The 14,097-nt window shown below is 46.4% G+C and overlaps 1 protein-coding gene across 1 annotated transcript in view; it reads right to left on the reverse strand.

Moving 5' to 3' along the window:
• Positions 1-1,140: 1,140 nt before the first annotated feature.
• Calr3 (calreticulin 3) overlaps positions 1,141-14,097 on the reverse strand; it is a 17,875-nt gene continuing 4,918 nt past the window's right edge. The window contains exons 3-9 of the mRNA XM_055597325.1: positions 12,787-12,990; positions 9,289-9,383; positions 5,370-5,558; positions 4,167-4,262; positions 3,385-3,516; positions 2,967-3,059; positions 1,141-2,253 (exon numbers count right to left, since the gene is read on the reverse strand). Coding sequence (XP_055453300.1) covers positions 2,116-2,253; positions 2,967-3,059; positions 3,385-3,516; positions 4,167-4,262; positions 5,370-5,558; positions 9,289-9,383; positions 12,787-12,990 — 947 coding nt within the window. The 3' untranslated portion in view covers positions 1,141-2,115. The remainder of the gene's footprint in view (positions 2,254-2,966; positions 3,060-3,384; positions 3,517-4,166; positions 4,263-5,369; positions 5,559-9,288; positions 9,384-12,786; positions 12,991-14,097) is intronic.

The following is a 14,097-nucleotide window of genomic DNA, read 5'->3' on the forward strand; positions in this document are numbered from 1 at the left end:
AAATTTTTTTCATTTTATCATCTTTTATTTCTTGGAGTATTTAAAAGGTATTGTTTATGACCAGATTCTAACTGTCTTTGGCTTTTAACAGGTCTCTGCTCTGTGCTGGAAAAAAAAAAAAAAAAAAAAAAAAAGATAGTGTCTCACTATGTGGCCCAGGCTGTTTTAGAACTTGCTATATACACCAGATTGTCCTAGAACTCACAGATCTCTGCCTCTCAATTCCTGAGATTAAAGGTGTGTACCACCATATGCACTCAACAGAAACTTAATGCACACACTGGGTTCACAGGGGGTCTACAAGGGTCTGGGGAGTGTCAAAATAATGTTTACTACACCTCTTCTAGCTCCCTCATAAAAACATGTCCAGCTGGCAACTGGAATTCCTATCAGTAAATAAAGCATTCCCAGCACCTCAGCCCAGCCAATAACATACACTCATCCAAAAACCCCTTCCCAACTAATGACACAGAGACCTATTGTTGTGCTTGATTTACGAGATCCCAAAAGATCACCACCAGGAGTCGAGTCTGTTACAAAACACATGAGGATCTTTTTATTACAAGCTGCAGCTTAGGCTCACACACACTCACTGCCAAAGAGGTGAGAGCTGAGAGACTCATGCACAAGTTCGTTGGGATTTAAAGAGTCCAGTCCCTTCCAGCATGCCCAAAGCAGGGAGGATTCCTGCCTGGCAAGCATTTATTGATTGAAACACAGAAGGGGAATTTGCATTTTGAATTGATTGGCTATAGGAAGGCTCCCAAACTATTGTCTAGCTTCCCTTGTTTGGCTGCCCTAGGGGAGAAGGGCTGGTTTCCTAGCAACTGTATCTCTACTGGGCAGGAAAGACTGAAGTAAGGCTAGTTCTTCCCCTCAGGGCATTAAGGCTAGTTTAGTTCTTCCTTGAAGGTGGCTGGATATGTGGCCAACTGGCTGGCCCTAGTTCAGGCTTGTGCTTTAAACTTTAAAACAATAACCACTGATTTTTAATTCTTTGGTCTCTCACTATTAGATTTATTAATAGCTTTAAAGCACTACAGCTGGGCAGATATTAATCTATTCCATCCTGTCTATACTAGCCTGGCTACTTCCCAGCCATGTGCCCCATGCTACTTGCCATCTTAGTCTTACCTTGGCTGCTTCTGCTCCATTTTTTTGTCCTCAAGGCTCTGGGTGACCACCAACATTTCCTCCTGTTGCTCTTCCTTCTCCTCTTTCCTCTTCCTCCTCCTATTTCATCTTCTTTTATTTTTTTTCTGGTAGGGACCCCTGAGAATCTCTGACTGGCCTCAGAAGTCCTGTCCCCTGTCCTCTGGTGCTCTCTCACCCAGCTATAGACTGATAGACTGATCACTTTCTTTATTAACCAATCAGAGATGATGGAGAACAGTTTTTACACAACATTGTGACTGGAGAAATCAGCATCTGAATATACAGTGCACAAGACCATCCCCAACAAGGAAGGATATTGGGAAACTATATCACAAACACGGGACTGTTTTTCAGAAACTGGATGTTATGCCTGAAACACACGAGCTCCCAAAAGACCACCACCAGGAGTTGAGTCTGTTGTAAAACACATGAGGATCTTTTTATTACAAGCTGCAGCTTGGGCTCACACACAAGTGGTGAGTGAGCCGGGAGCCTCATGCTCAGGTTAGTTGGGTGATTTAAAGAGTCTGGTCCCTCCCAGCATGCCCAGGGGGATTCCTGCCTGGCAAGCATCTATTGGTCGAAACACAAAAGGGGATGTTGCATTTTGAACTGATTGGCTATAGGAAGGCTCCCAAAACATTAATGGTCTGATGTCTCTCCCTAGGGGGATGGGCTGGTTTCCTAGTAACTGTATCTCTAGAGGGCAGGAAAGAATACAGTAAAGCCAGTTTTTCCCCTCAGGGCATTGAGACTAGTTCTTCCCTGAAGGTGGCTGGACATGTCTCCACTTGGCTGGCCTTAGTTCAGGCTTGTGCTTTAAACTTTAAAATAATAGCCACAGATTTTTAATCCCTTGGTCTCTCATGGACAAATGACCAGGCAGTCATGTGATCATTCATATGTATATTAAAGTAGGGTGGAGGCTGGGCCAGTCATTGCCATGCAGAGTGGGGATGACTACAGCTCACCCTGCCTGTGGAATCTGCTGAAATGGTTGTGCCTGTGAAACTTCCCTATCAGCAGCTCCTCATCTTCCTCACGGGCTTTTTTCACTTCTTCCTTGGCCTGTATGGCATCCATCTCTTTTTCTGGACCCTGGAGGAAGGGACAAAAATAAAACAGGCTGGAACTGGGGTTGGGGCTCATACAATAAAGTGCTTATAGCTCAGGTGGTAGAGTACTTGTAGCTCAATTGGTAATGCTTGCCTGGCACTGGATTCAATAGCCAGCACAGAAAAACCAAGCCATGGTGGTACACACCTGGCATACAGGCCCAGAAATCATTAGTCCAAGGTCACTCTTGATTATGCAGCAAGGTTAAGGCCAAGGTTAAACCTACAAGAGACCCTGTCTCTAAATAGATAAAAAGTAACTACTGTAGACAGGGGTGCTGGAATACACCTGTGATCCAACACTTGGGAAACAAAGAATGAATTCCCTTACTGTGGCATAGTGAATTCCAAAGCTATACAAAGACTCTTCCCTCTCAAAAAAACAAGTGCTAGGGGTATGGCTTATAAACTGCTCTTTTGGAGGACCTGGGCTCAGTCCTCAGCACCCACTGTAGGCAACTCACAACTGGTATGACTGCAGCTCCAAGAGAGCCAATGCCGTCTTATGGCCTCTGTGGTCCCTGAACTCATGTGCACAGACACATAATTACAGATAAGAAAAAAAGAAAGCCGAGCTTGGTGGCACATGTCTTAATCCCAGCACTAAGGAGGCACATCTCTAATAGTTCATGGTCAGTCAGGTCTACATAGTGAACCCCTGTCTCAGCAAAAAGTGAGTTTGTAGTTTATGCCTACCTTAGTTTCCCCCCAAGTGGCCTTGCCAAACTTCTCTGCATATTCTTCATCGTCTGTGATCAGGAAATTATCAAAGATGGTTCCAGATCTCACCTGTGGATGGAACAGGCCTTCTCTGGTGGTGGGAGATATACAACTTTTTCTCATGGGCAGAAGCACTTAACTCAGTACCATATCCATGACCAGCTGTCATTGGCAGACTGTGGCTCAGGCTGGCTCACAGTTAAGGCACATTCTTAGTATGCAGGAGGACCTAGTTTACATTGCTAGCCCCTAAGAGTGGGTAGTGGGTATCAACTGGGAGATAGCTGGGATTGCAGAAGACCGAGCTCACCCCTACTGCAAGAAAATCATGAATTCAAGGCCAGCCTGGACTACACAGCAAGGTCCATCCCAGAGTTACTTAAAGCCAGGTCACCTGCCACAGCTCCAGACCAATGGCACCGATGTTCTCAAACTCTGAGAGATCATACTGCGTCAGGTAGCTGGCAGGCCTCATCTTCTGGTGGAGCCACACATCTCTGTCGATGCCCTCGGCTTTCAGGCCATCCTGCAAAAGCAGACACTAGCCAGGCTTGGAGCACAGGTATGGGAAATGCTTTGTTCGTTTTTTTCCCCCCTATCAAAGGTGGATAGCCTCTCTGACTTAATTAAAAAAGAAAAATTTAGCTAGGCATGGTGGCACACGCCTTTAGCCCCAGTGCTCAGAATGCAGAGGCAGGGGGAATCTCTGAGATTGAAGCTAGCTTGATATACAAAGCAAATCCAGAACAGCCAGGGCTCCTACACAGAGAAACCCTGTCTCAAAACAAAACAACAGTAACAACAACAACAAATATATATATTTAGCACCTGCCCCCAATTTCTGGACTTGACAGACTGCAGCAATCTATCCTTTCCCCTTTTCCTTCATTCCCTTTTCATTTCCTTTTTCAAAAGTAGCAAACTTCAAAAAACTGTATGATCAACCTCCTGTAACACAGTTACCATCCGCATTAGAACAAAAACTAAATGAACTTCCCACCCATGTGTTTGCTAGCAGCTTTGAGTCATGGCTTATCTTTTTTACAAGAAGAAACTGCCTTGCCAGGTCACTCTTACTTTGTGTGACACCAAGAATATCTTTTCTAACAGCACAAGTGGGACAGGGACAGGGGCCACCCCAAGGATCCAGACTCATTGCAGGAAGAAGCCACATACCTCATATGGTGGCTTCTGCAGCCAGTCCCCATCCAGCTCACTGTTCCAGTCGCTCGGCTTGCTAGAGCCTGCATCCAGAAAGTGCTTTTCCCAGTCCTTCAGAGAGAAAGAAAAGCATAATGCCAGGGGCACACAGGGAAAAAGGACATCTTTGTAAAATATGTTTATTACTTCTATTATGCATTTGTGCACATGTGGAGGTCAGAAGACAACTTGCTGGAATCAGTTCTCTTCCTTCCACCATGTGGGTTCCAGGGATCAAACTTGGGTCCTCATTGATTGGCAGCAAGCACCTTTTCTTGCTGAGCCATCTTGCCACCCCCAGGAATGTTTTTGTTTGTTTTCCATTTGTTTTGTTTTTCGAGACAAGGTTCCTCTGCGTAGCCTTGGCTGTCCTGGACTTGTTTTGTAGAGCAGGCTGGCCTCACAGTGATCCACCTGCATCTGCCTCCTTAGTGCTGGGATTACAGGTGTGTGACGCCGGGCCCTGATTGGAAATTCTTCAGTGTAGGTCGTAGGGAAACCTAGGGAGCACACATGCTTGGCGGGGCTGGGGCAGAGCTCAGATGGCCTACAGAAGATGGTGGGCACTGGCATCTAAACAGGAAATACTTAGAGACAGATTAGCAGGGGAGGTCTGGAACCCTGTCATGATCCCCTTTCTTACTCACTGCAGTGGTCTCTAAGTGTGCTGGATAGTTTTATGTCAACTTGACAGAAGATAGAACTATCTGAAAATAGGGAGTCTCAATTAAGAAAATGTTTCTAAGCCTGTAATCCCAGCACTTGGGAGGTAGAGGCAGGCAGATCTCTGTCAGTTCAAGGCTAGTCTGGTCTACAAAGTGAGTTCCAGGTCAGCCAGGGCTACATAGAGAGACCCTGTGTCAAAACCAAGCAAACACACTCTATTAAAATTGTTTTTATAGCTAGGTAGTGGCACATGCCTTTAATCCCAGCACTCAGGAGCCAGAGACAGGTGGATCTCTGGGTTTGAGGTCAGCTGTGTCTACAGAGTGAGTTCTAAGACAGCCAAGACTACACAGAAAAACCCTGTCTCAAAAAACAAAAACAATAAATTGTTTTTGTAGTACCTTGAAATGTGTCCAGGCCTCAGCGTGTGTGGTCTGGGTGGGCAGGGGCTACAGTGCAAGTAGATTCTGGGGAAGGTCTCTCTCACCATACTTCAGGCTGCAGCTCACCTACCTGGGCTTTGCTGTCTTCCACCTGATCCCAGTCCCTGGACTCTGAGGGTGTCTTTTCCATATTCTTCAGTGATGTCAGGTTCCAGTCATATTCAATGCTGCCGGATTCAATGGATTGGCCGTCAACTTTTACCTCATAAGAAAGATCTGGCCTTAAGATCAGGGTGTAGAGGTGCGTGAAGCCATCAACCTGCACAAAGGCCACAGTGAAGTATTCTTTTATTTTATGTGTATTTTTAAAACAGGAACTAGGGACAGGAGACAGCTCAGTGGGCAAAGGCACTTGCCACCAAGCTTGGCTACCTGAGTTCAAATCTGCAGGACCCACATTGGTAAAAGGAGAGAAATGACTTCAAGTTGTCCTCCAATGGAGACATACACATGCATGCATGCGCGCACACACACACACACACACACACACACACACACACACACACAACACATGCGCCTGGGTTGGGGGGGGAAAAACAAACCTAGGTGTGTCAGGGGTCGCAAAGGCCTCTACTCCTAGCATTTGGGAGGCTGAAGCAGGGAAATGGTGGGTCTCTGGCCAGCCTGGGCTACAGTGTAGAACCCTGTCTTAATATCCAAAACAACAGGTTGGTAGTGGCTCAATCTGTAAGGCCAGTGCTTGGGAAATAAGAGGCAGGGGAGTCAGGAGTTCAGGGTTATTTTCAACTACATAACAAGCCAGCAAATGTATTTGTTCTGTGTGCATTTGTGTGGAGGCCAGAGGCTGATGTTGGCTTTATCCCATCATTGATGCCCGCTATTTTTACACACAGGGTCTCTCAGCAAACCTGGAGCTCAACAGCTTGACTAGACTGACTATCTCCTTACCACACAGCCCTGGCCCTGGGTTTACAGGTTGAGGTCAAACCCGGGTCCTCAGGCTTGTTCACTCCACACATCTCCAACTTGTGACTCCTCCTGCTTCAGCCTCTGAACAGTGGGGTTCAGTTGTGAGTCACCACACTAGGGTGACATCCCCTGAGATTTGGGGGGGGGGGTTGTTTTTTTGAGACAGAGTTTCTCTGTGTAGCCTTGGCTATCCTGGCTCTCACTCTGTAGACAAAGCTGGAATTAAACTCAGAGATCTAACTGCCTCTTCATCCTGAATGCTGAGACTAAAGCTGTGTCACCATGCCTGGCTAGATTTCTTTTTATTACATTTCATCCAGTGGGTGGAGGTCAAAGGACAACTTTTGGGTTTTGTCCTTCTACCCTGTAGGTCCCAGCAATCGATCTCAGGTCTTCAGACTTGGCAGCAAACTCTCTTACCCACTGCACCATCTCTACCCCACTTCCAGGTTTTCAAAACTGAGAAATTCTCCACTATGAACCTGGACAGGAAGCTGGGAGCCAGTGAAACTTCCAGCATCAGAATCTGGGCTGGAAACCTAGTCCTCAGATTTGAAGAATCCTTATAACTATATATGCCTGTGTATGCACACACATGCCTGTGTAATCCTGGGAGCATGGAAGTCAGAGCAGAACCACACTTTTCATCATGTAGGTTCCAGAGTTCACATTGAGGTTAAGTTTGGTGGTTTACTGAGTCATCTTGCCAAGCCCTCGTTCTGAGATTCTGTTTTTATTAAATGTGCGTGTGCGCGTATGCACACGTGTAGAGGCTAGAAGAGGGCACTGGAGTCCACGTGGGCGAGTAAAGCAGCTGTGAGCTGACATGTGTGGTGAGAGCTGAGAGTGGGTCCTCTACAAGCAAAGGCATTGCTCTTCTTTTCAGCTTCTAGCAGGGCTCTTCACTCTCACTAGCTCCTTGCTGATTTGAGAAGCAAGCAGAGGAGCACGCTCTCATAGCAGGTTGTAGGGGAAAGCCCGTGAAAATTAGGCTGGCAAAAGCCATTCTGGGACATGTGGCTGGAGAGCCCCCCACTTGACTCACCATGCCACACCTGATTTCATGTTCTCACATTCTTGGCAAATTTTCTCTGCCTTTGAGTAGACAGAACATTTTTAAATTAACACATAGAAAGCAGGCTTGGACAGCTGACTGGAAACCATTCTTCTCCTAGGTGTGGTGGTGCACACCTCTCAGGAGGCAGAGGAAGGACATCCTGGTCTCCACCCTAGTCTTTACTAAGAGTTCCAAGCTAGCCAGGGCTGCAGAATGAGACTCTGCCAATGAGCAGATAATTCCTGCTTGGTGCCTGTGGAAGTTAGAAGAGTTTGATCTGAACTCTGGATCGGGAATTACTAGTGGTTGTGGGTCTCCCCATGTGAGCTGGAATCAAACCCAGGTTCTCTTCTTGAGCAGCCAGTGCACTTACCCACTGAGCTAAGCTCTCTTTCCAGCTCCTGTGCATTTCTTTTTTCTGTGTGTGTACATGCCGTGTGTGCAGACCAGGAGCTGAGGCTACTTGTCTGACAGCCTTCCACAGAGGCAGTGCACTCAGTCACTGGGCTGGCTGGTCTACGTAGCCTGTTCCAACAGCATGTTCCAACCTGCCTTATGCTGCTATCTGTCTCTTGTGTGCCTGCATGTGTGCTTACTGCCAGAAGAGGACACCAGCTCTCATTATAGAGTGGTTGATGGGAATTGAACTCAGGACCTTTGGAAGTACAGCCAATTTTCTTAACCTGAGCCATCGCTCCAGCCCCAAGTGTCTCTCTTAAAAGCCAAACCAAAGTCCAATGCTAGTGGCTCACACTTTGGAGGCAGAGGCAGGCAAATCTCTGAGTTCAAGGCCAGCCTGGTCTATAGAGTGAATTCCAGGACAGCCAGGACTACACAGAGAAACCTTGTCTCAAAACAAAGAAACATGTTCTGGGGCTGAGTATGTGCAAAGGCATTTCTGCCCATTGCTTTATAGTCATTTACATGTGTGGTTCAAGACCAAAAGTGAGTCTGGCATATTCTCTCATCTCTCTCTCATTTTTTGAGACAGGGTCTCTCTATGAGGCCCTGACCAGGCTAGCCTCAAAATCAGAGATCCTCCTGCCTCTGTGTTCCTAGTGCTGGAATTAAAGGCTTGTGCCACTATGCCTGGGTCTCTTTATTTGTCCTAAAATCTGAGTGAGGTTGAATACAAAGGTTATAGGTTAGTTCAGCAGATGTGGAGGCTTGAATAAAAATGGCCCCCATACCTTTATATATTTGAATACTTAAGTCACCAGAAAGTAGAATTCTTTGAAAGGATTAGAAGGTGTGGCCTTCTTGGAGGAAGTGTGTTACTGGGGAAAGGGTTTGAGGTTTCAAAAGCCTAAGCCAAGCCCAATGGCTGTCTCTCCTCCCTGCCTACAGATCAGAGTATAGAACTCTCAGCTCCTTCTCCAGCACTCTGCCTGCCTGTGTGCTGCCATGTTCCCACCATGCTGATAATGAACTAAACCTCTGAAGCTGTAAACAAACCCCAATTAAATGTTTTCTTTTATAAGAGTTGCCTTGGTCTTGTTGTCTCTTCACAGCAATAGACCAAAGACTAAGAAAACGGAGGAAAATATTAAGACAGCCTAACTTGGAAGCTATGGCCTTTCTGCTTAGGTGTGAGCCACCATGCCCAGCCTTTTTCACATGCATCAGGCAAGAAGCACAAGGCACATGTGTGAGTCTGAAGCAGGAGGATCACGGGGTGTGAGGCCATCTATCTGGATCATGCAGTGAGATGAATTAAAGAAGATAAAGAAGTGGGAGCTAGAGATGTGGCTCTCACAGGGACCAGAGAATGGTTTGCAGCACCCATGTCAGGCAGCTCCAAGTACTCAGTACCCTCTTCTGGCCTCTGGGGTACTGCACTCACATGCACACACACATAATTAAAATAACATTTAAAAAATAAAAAGGGAAGGTAAGGAGAGAAATGAAGAAATAAAAAGGAGGGGGAATGGGAGACATGGAGGGAGAGAGGAAGGGTTGAGGGGTAGGCAGAGAGAACTCACTGTGATATTAGGGCACTCACCTTGCATCTGATTGGCTTCTTGTTTGCATGATACTGATTCTTGAAATATAAGATGACATGAACTTTCTTAACATCAAATCCACAAATATCAGGTCCTACCGGAAAAAAAAAAAAAAGCACTCTCAGTTTTCTTCCAGACTGTATCGGCAAAGAGAAACACTAGGCCAATCATCCCCCCCTAAATATGAGAACCACCACCATGTCTGTCTGGGGGTGCCCTGACTGTACCAGTAGACACTGCAACAAAACTCTGTTGACCAGCTTTTTTCTGCTAACATCACCTTGGACCCAACTGTGAATCCGACTGGGCAGTGTCAAACTCCTGTGACTACAGGACTGGGAGGCTGAGTTGGGAAGACAGCTGACCCTAGGCCAGCCGGGCAATACATTGAGTACCTGTCTCCAAAAGCAAAACAATGAGCTCAAGAGGCAACTCAGAAAAGGTAACGTCACTGCCACCCAGGCTGAAGACTTGAGTTCTATCCCTGGAAACCATAAGGTGAAAGGAAAGAGGTGACTCCTGCTCCTTGTCCTCTGACCTCTACATGTGCACCATAGTACACGCATGCCTTGCGCAAGTAATAATAGTAATAACAACAATAAAAATTACTATTAAAATTATATAATTATAAAAGTATATATATATGTATTTCTTGGTGTTTTGAGACATGGTTTCTCTGTGTTGCTCTGACTGCCCTGGAACTCACTCTGTAGACCAGGTTGGCCTCAAACTCAAGAGATCTGACTGCCTCTGCCTCCTGAGTGTTGGGATTAAAGGTGTGCACCACAACTACCCCACAATAAATAATTTTTAAAAGACTTCCGTGGGAGCTGGAGAGATGGCTCAGAGGTTAAGAGCACTGGCTGCTCTTCCAAAGGTCCTGAGTTCAATTCCCAGCACCCACATGGTGGCTAATAGCCATTTATAATGAGATCTGGCGCCCTCTTCTGGTGTGTAGGCATGCAGGCAGGCAGAGCACTAATAAATAAATCTTTAAAAAAAAACTGTTTTGTGTGACTCTCTCTTTCTTTGTGTATGTGTATATGTACATGCAAGGTACCTTTTGTCCCAAAAAGAAGTCAGAAATCTCTGGATCTAGAGTTAGAGGTAACAGTGAACCACCCAGCTCTGGTGCTAAGAACTGAACTAGGATCTTCTGCAAGAGCAGAAAGTGCTGTTACCCACTGAACTGTCTTTACAGCCCCTAAATATATATGTTCTTTAAAATGAGAAATAAAGTCAGCTCAGACTTTTAATCCCAGCACTCAAGAGGCAGCGGCAGGAGGATCTCTGAGTTTGAGGCCAGCCTGGTCTACAGGGTGAGTTCCAGGACAGGCAAGACTATATGGAAAACCATGTCTCAATAAACGAATAACAGATGAAATGATAAATTTTTTAAAAAGCACAAAGAGAACGAGGGCATTTGTGCTACTTTGTGTTTTTGGTTTACAGTGGTAGGAATGGAGGCAGCGGCCTCAAGGCAGCCAACTAGCGCACAGCGTTACTGCTGCCAGGGCTACCGCAGGGCCCAGCAAATTTGTTTCATTTCAGGGTGCTGTGCATGTGTGCACACAGGCATGTGGGCAGAAGAAACACTTCAGGTGTTCTCTATCAGCTGCCAGAAGCTGCTCTTTTCAGCTAGAGTGGACAACCTAGATTCTGCAGGTTTCTTGCTCTGAGTGTGGGAAATGCAGGTGCACACAGCCTCGTCCGGCTTTAAATGTGGGTTCTGGGGATCTTGAACTTAAATAGTTACCACACTGAGCCACCTCCCCAGGCTATGTTTTATTTTCTACATTTTGGGGAGGTTTTGAGACAGGGTATCATTGTAGCCCAGGCTGTCCTCAAACTTCTGATCTTCTGCCTCCACCTCCCAAGAGCTAGGATTGTTGGGGTAAACATCCTTACTTTGCATGAAAGTGTGACCCTGTATTTTCAATTGTTAATTCTGTACCTTGGCAAAAAGCCAGGTGCTGGTAGGATTTTCATTTCATCTTAGTACCATACCTGGCAGAGAGCTAAGTGCTGACAGTACTGTCATTTCTATGGCCCATCATAGGCTTCCTATTTGTAACATCCCTACAGGCGATCTAAGAGACAGTCTGGTCTTGTTTTACTGTAAAGACCTGACAGCCAATATCTAGGACAAGAAGCATGAGAGTGGAACTTCTGGGCAGAGAGGGACACAAGGAGAATGATATGGGGGTGGGATAAGGTGGGGGGAGGGGGAAGTTGGGATGCAGACACAGGATAGAGCAGAGAGGAGACTGCCCCAGCGAAAGGCCTAAGCTTGTAACTATACTAGAAGCCCGCATTATTTATATCTCAGGCCAGTCCATTAAAAGCCCCACTACATGGGGATGACACCTGTGTTGTGTGTGCTTGGGATAGAACCCAGAGCTTCTGGTACTCTAGGCAAGCATCTAGCAACTGAGCTGAGCCCAAGCCCACTCTTCAAGTCTTTTAAGTTCTACAACACTTTTAGAAGTAAGGAGAAAGTCCCCCATCCCTTACCTGACAATCCAGACATGTTTCAGAGGCCAGAGTTTGTCACTTTGGGATATATCTGTTGACTTCATCTGCCCAGTGTCTCCACTGAAATCCCAAACTTTATCAGTGTTTCAAATCTCTGGAGGCAAGTTCTTGCTATTTGGCCAGGCTGCTGCCACACTCTCAAACTTTCTGCCTCTTCTCCTAGGTGCTGTGCAGCACTAATAGCTCACACTCTTAAAAATGTATATTTTTCTGGCCAGGTGTGGTGGCGTACACCTTTAATCCCAGCACTTGGAGATGCAGAGACAGGAGGATCGCTGTGAGTTAAAGGCCAGCCTGGATTGCATAGTTCCAGGAAAGCCAAGACTACAGAAAGTGACCCTATCTCAAAACAAACAAATTTTAAAAAAATGTATGTATATGAATGCAGGTGTATACTCAACAAGTTTCAGGACTGAGGCTGCAGCTCAGTGTTAGTGTTTACAAGGCCCTGGGTTTCACATCCAACACAGCCATGTTTAGGACCAGTGAGAGATAGCTTAGCAAATAAAGATGCTTGCCATCAGGCACAAAGGTCTGACTTCAATTCCCAGAACTCAAATGGTGAAGGATGGAAAGAACCAACTCCTTCAGGTTACTGCAGCTGCAGAGATGGCAGAGCTGTGAAGAGCGCTGGCTGCTCTTGCAGAGGGCCTGGGTTCTGTTCCTAGCACCTGCTTGACAGCTGATAAACACCTGGAATTCCAGTTCCAGGGGGAACAGACCACCTCTTCCCATTTCCTCAGTCATCTGCAAAGATAAACTCTCACCCAGGCAGGTGCACACGCAGTCACATGAATGAATATTTTTGTTTTAAATCCAAGTTCAGATTCTGAGGCCTTTGGCTTTTTGATTCTTATGCCCAACAATGCTCAGCCTGCACTGGTGGGTTTAACAGTGCTACGAACCCTGGTCCCACCTGCAGTGTAGTGTTGGAAACACTTGGCCTTCCCTGCTGAACTCACCAAACATGATGTAGTACTGAGACTTTCCATTCATATTCTTCTGATCTAGGTCAGAGGGGAACACCTTGATGTAGCCACCACCGCAGTCCATCTTCTGCTCATGCTTCACCGTGTACTGGATTACCAGGCTCTTCCCTTTGTTGCTGAATGGCTTGAAGCGAGCTGAGATGGCATAGAATCGGCTGTTCTGGGTCGTCTGCAGGCCTTCCAATAGAAGGTGCATGAGTCAGGACAACATTGCACCCAACAGCCTGTAACTGCTCAAATTCATGTGATGACCACTGTGCACAGGTAGTCACACGGAGTGCCACTCGCAACTGGGAAGAACCTACACTTCACAAACTCAGTGCCTTTGTACTTAACAACCTTTGCTAGGGCCAGCTGCATGGCAATTTGATGTTAGCCTGGGCTACATGAACCCCTGTCTCAAAAGCAACACAGCATACCCATAAGATAGCTCAGCAGGTCAAGGTGCTTGCTGCCAAGTCTGAGCTTGATGGAAGAAGATGTTGTCTGTCTGTCGGGAGCCGTGACTCCAGCGGCCTGCTTTGATATTTAAATCTCGGTGGAGAGATGGTTTTTAGCAGGCCTTTACTAATGGCAGAGAAGAACTTGCAAGTCCATCTCCTTTTGTTTGTGACAGCAGGTGGGATAGCTTGTGAGGGTCACACCTCTTCCTCAGGCTCCTTGTGCAAATTAAACCATTGTTCTGACATGTTTCTACTCTGGCTTAGAAACTCTACAATAAAAAGACAGGCCGACAGTTACTGCAGAAGAAGGCTGAAGATGATGCTCCAAGCATCCTGTCTCAACTCTTGTGTAAACAGGACACAAATAAAGCAACTAGATACAATGTTGTGCAATGGGAGGAGCCAGAGGACAGGAAAGAGGGGAGGAGCTAGAGAACAGGAAGGGGCGAGGAGGAGGAGCAGAGGAGAGCGGAGGAGGAGAGCGGAGCTGGAGGAGAGAGCTTAGAGAACGTGGAGCATGAACCAGACCTAAGATTTCACAAAAAGCAAGTAAAATGTGGGAAATCTAAATGTTAGGAAACAGAGGGCTGGAGGCAGAAACTTGAGACTTGCTGCTTGCACTGCTTGCTGCAGCAGCCTGCCTTTTGCTGTGGCTGTTGAGTCTGGACCTTTAAAAAAGTTTCCTGTATGCTGTGTGTTTATTTAAATAATATTAATCCTCACTCCCGACTCAAGAACCGTTCCACTCTGCTGGCTGGCTCCAGCAGTTGTCAAGTGTTTTTTAGCATGTGTATACACACACACACACACACACACACACACACACACACACACACACACA

Source organism: Psammomys obesus, unplaced genomic scaffold, assembly GCF_907164565.1.
Source record: "Psammomys obesus unplaced genomic scaffold, mPsaObe1.curated_primary_1811, whole genome shotgun sequence".
NCBI lineage: Eukaryota > Metazoa > Chordata > Mammalia > Rodentia > Muridae > Psammomys > Psammomys obesus.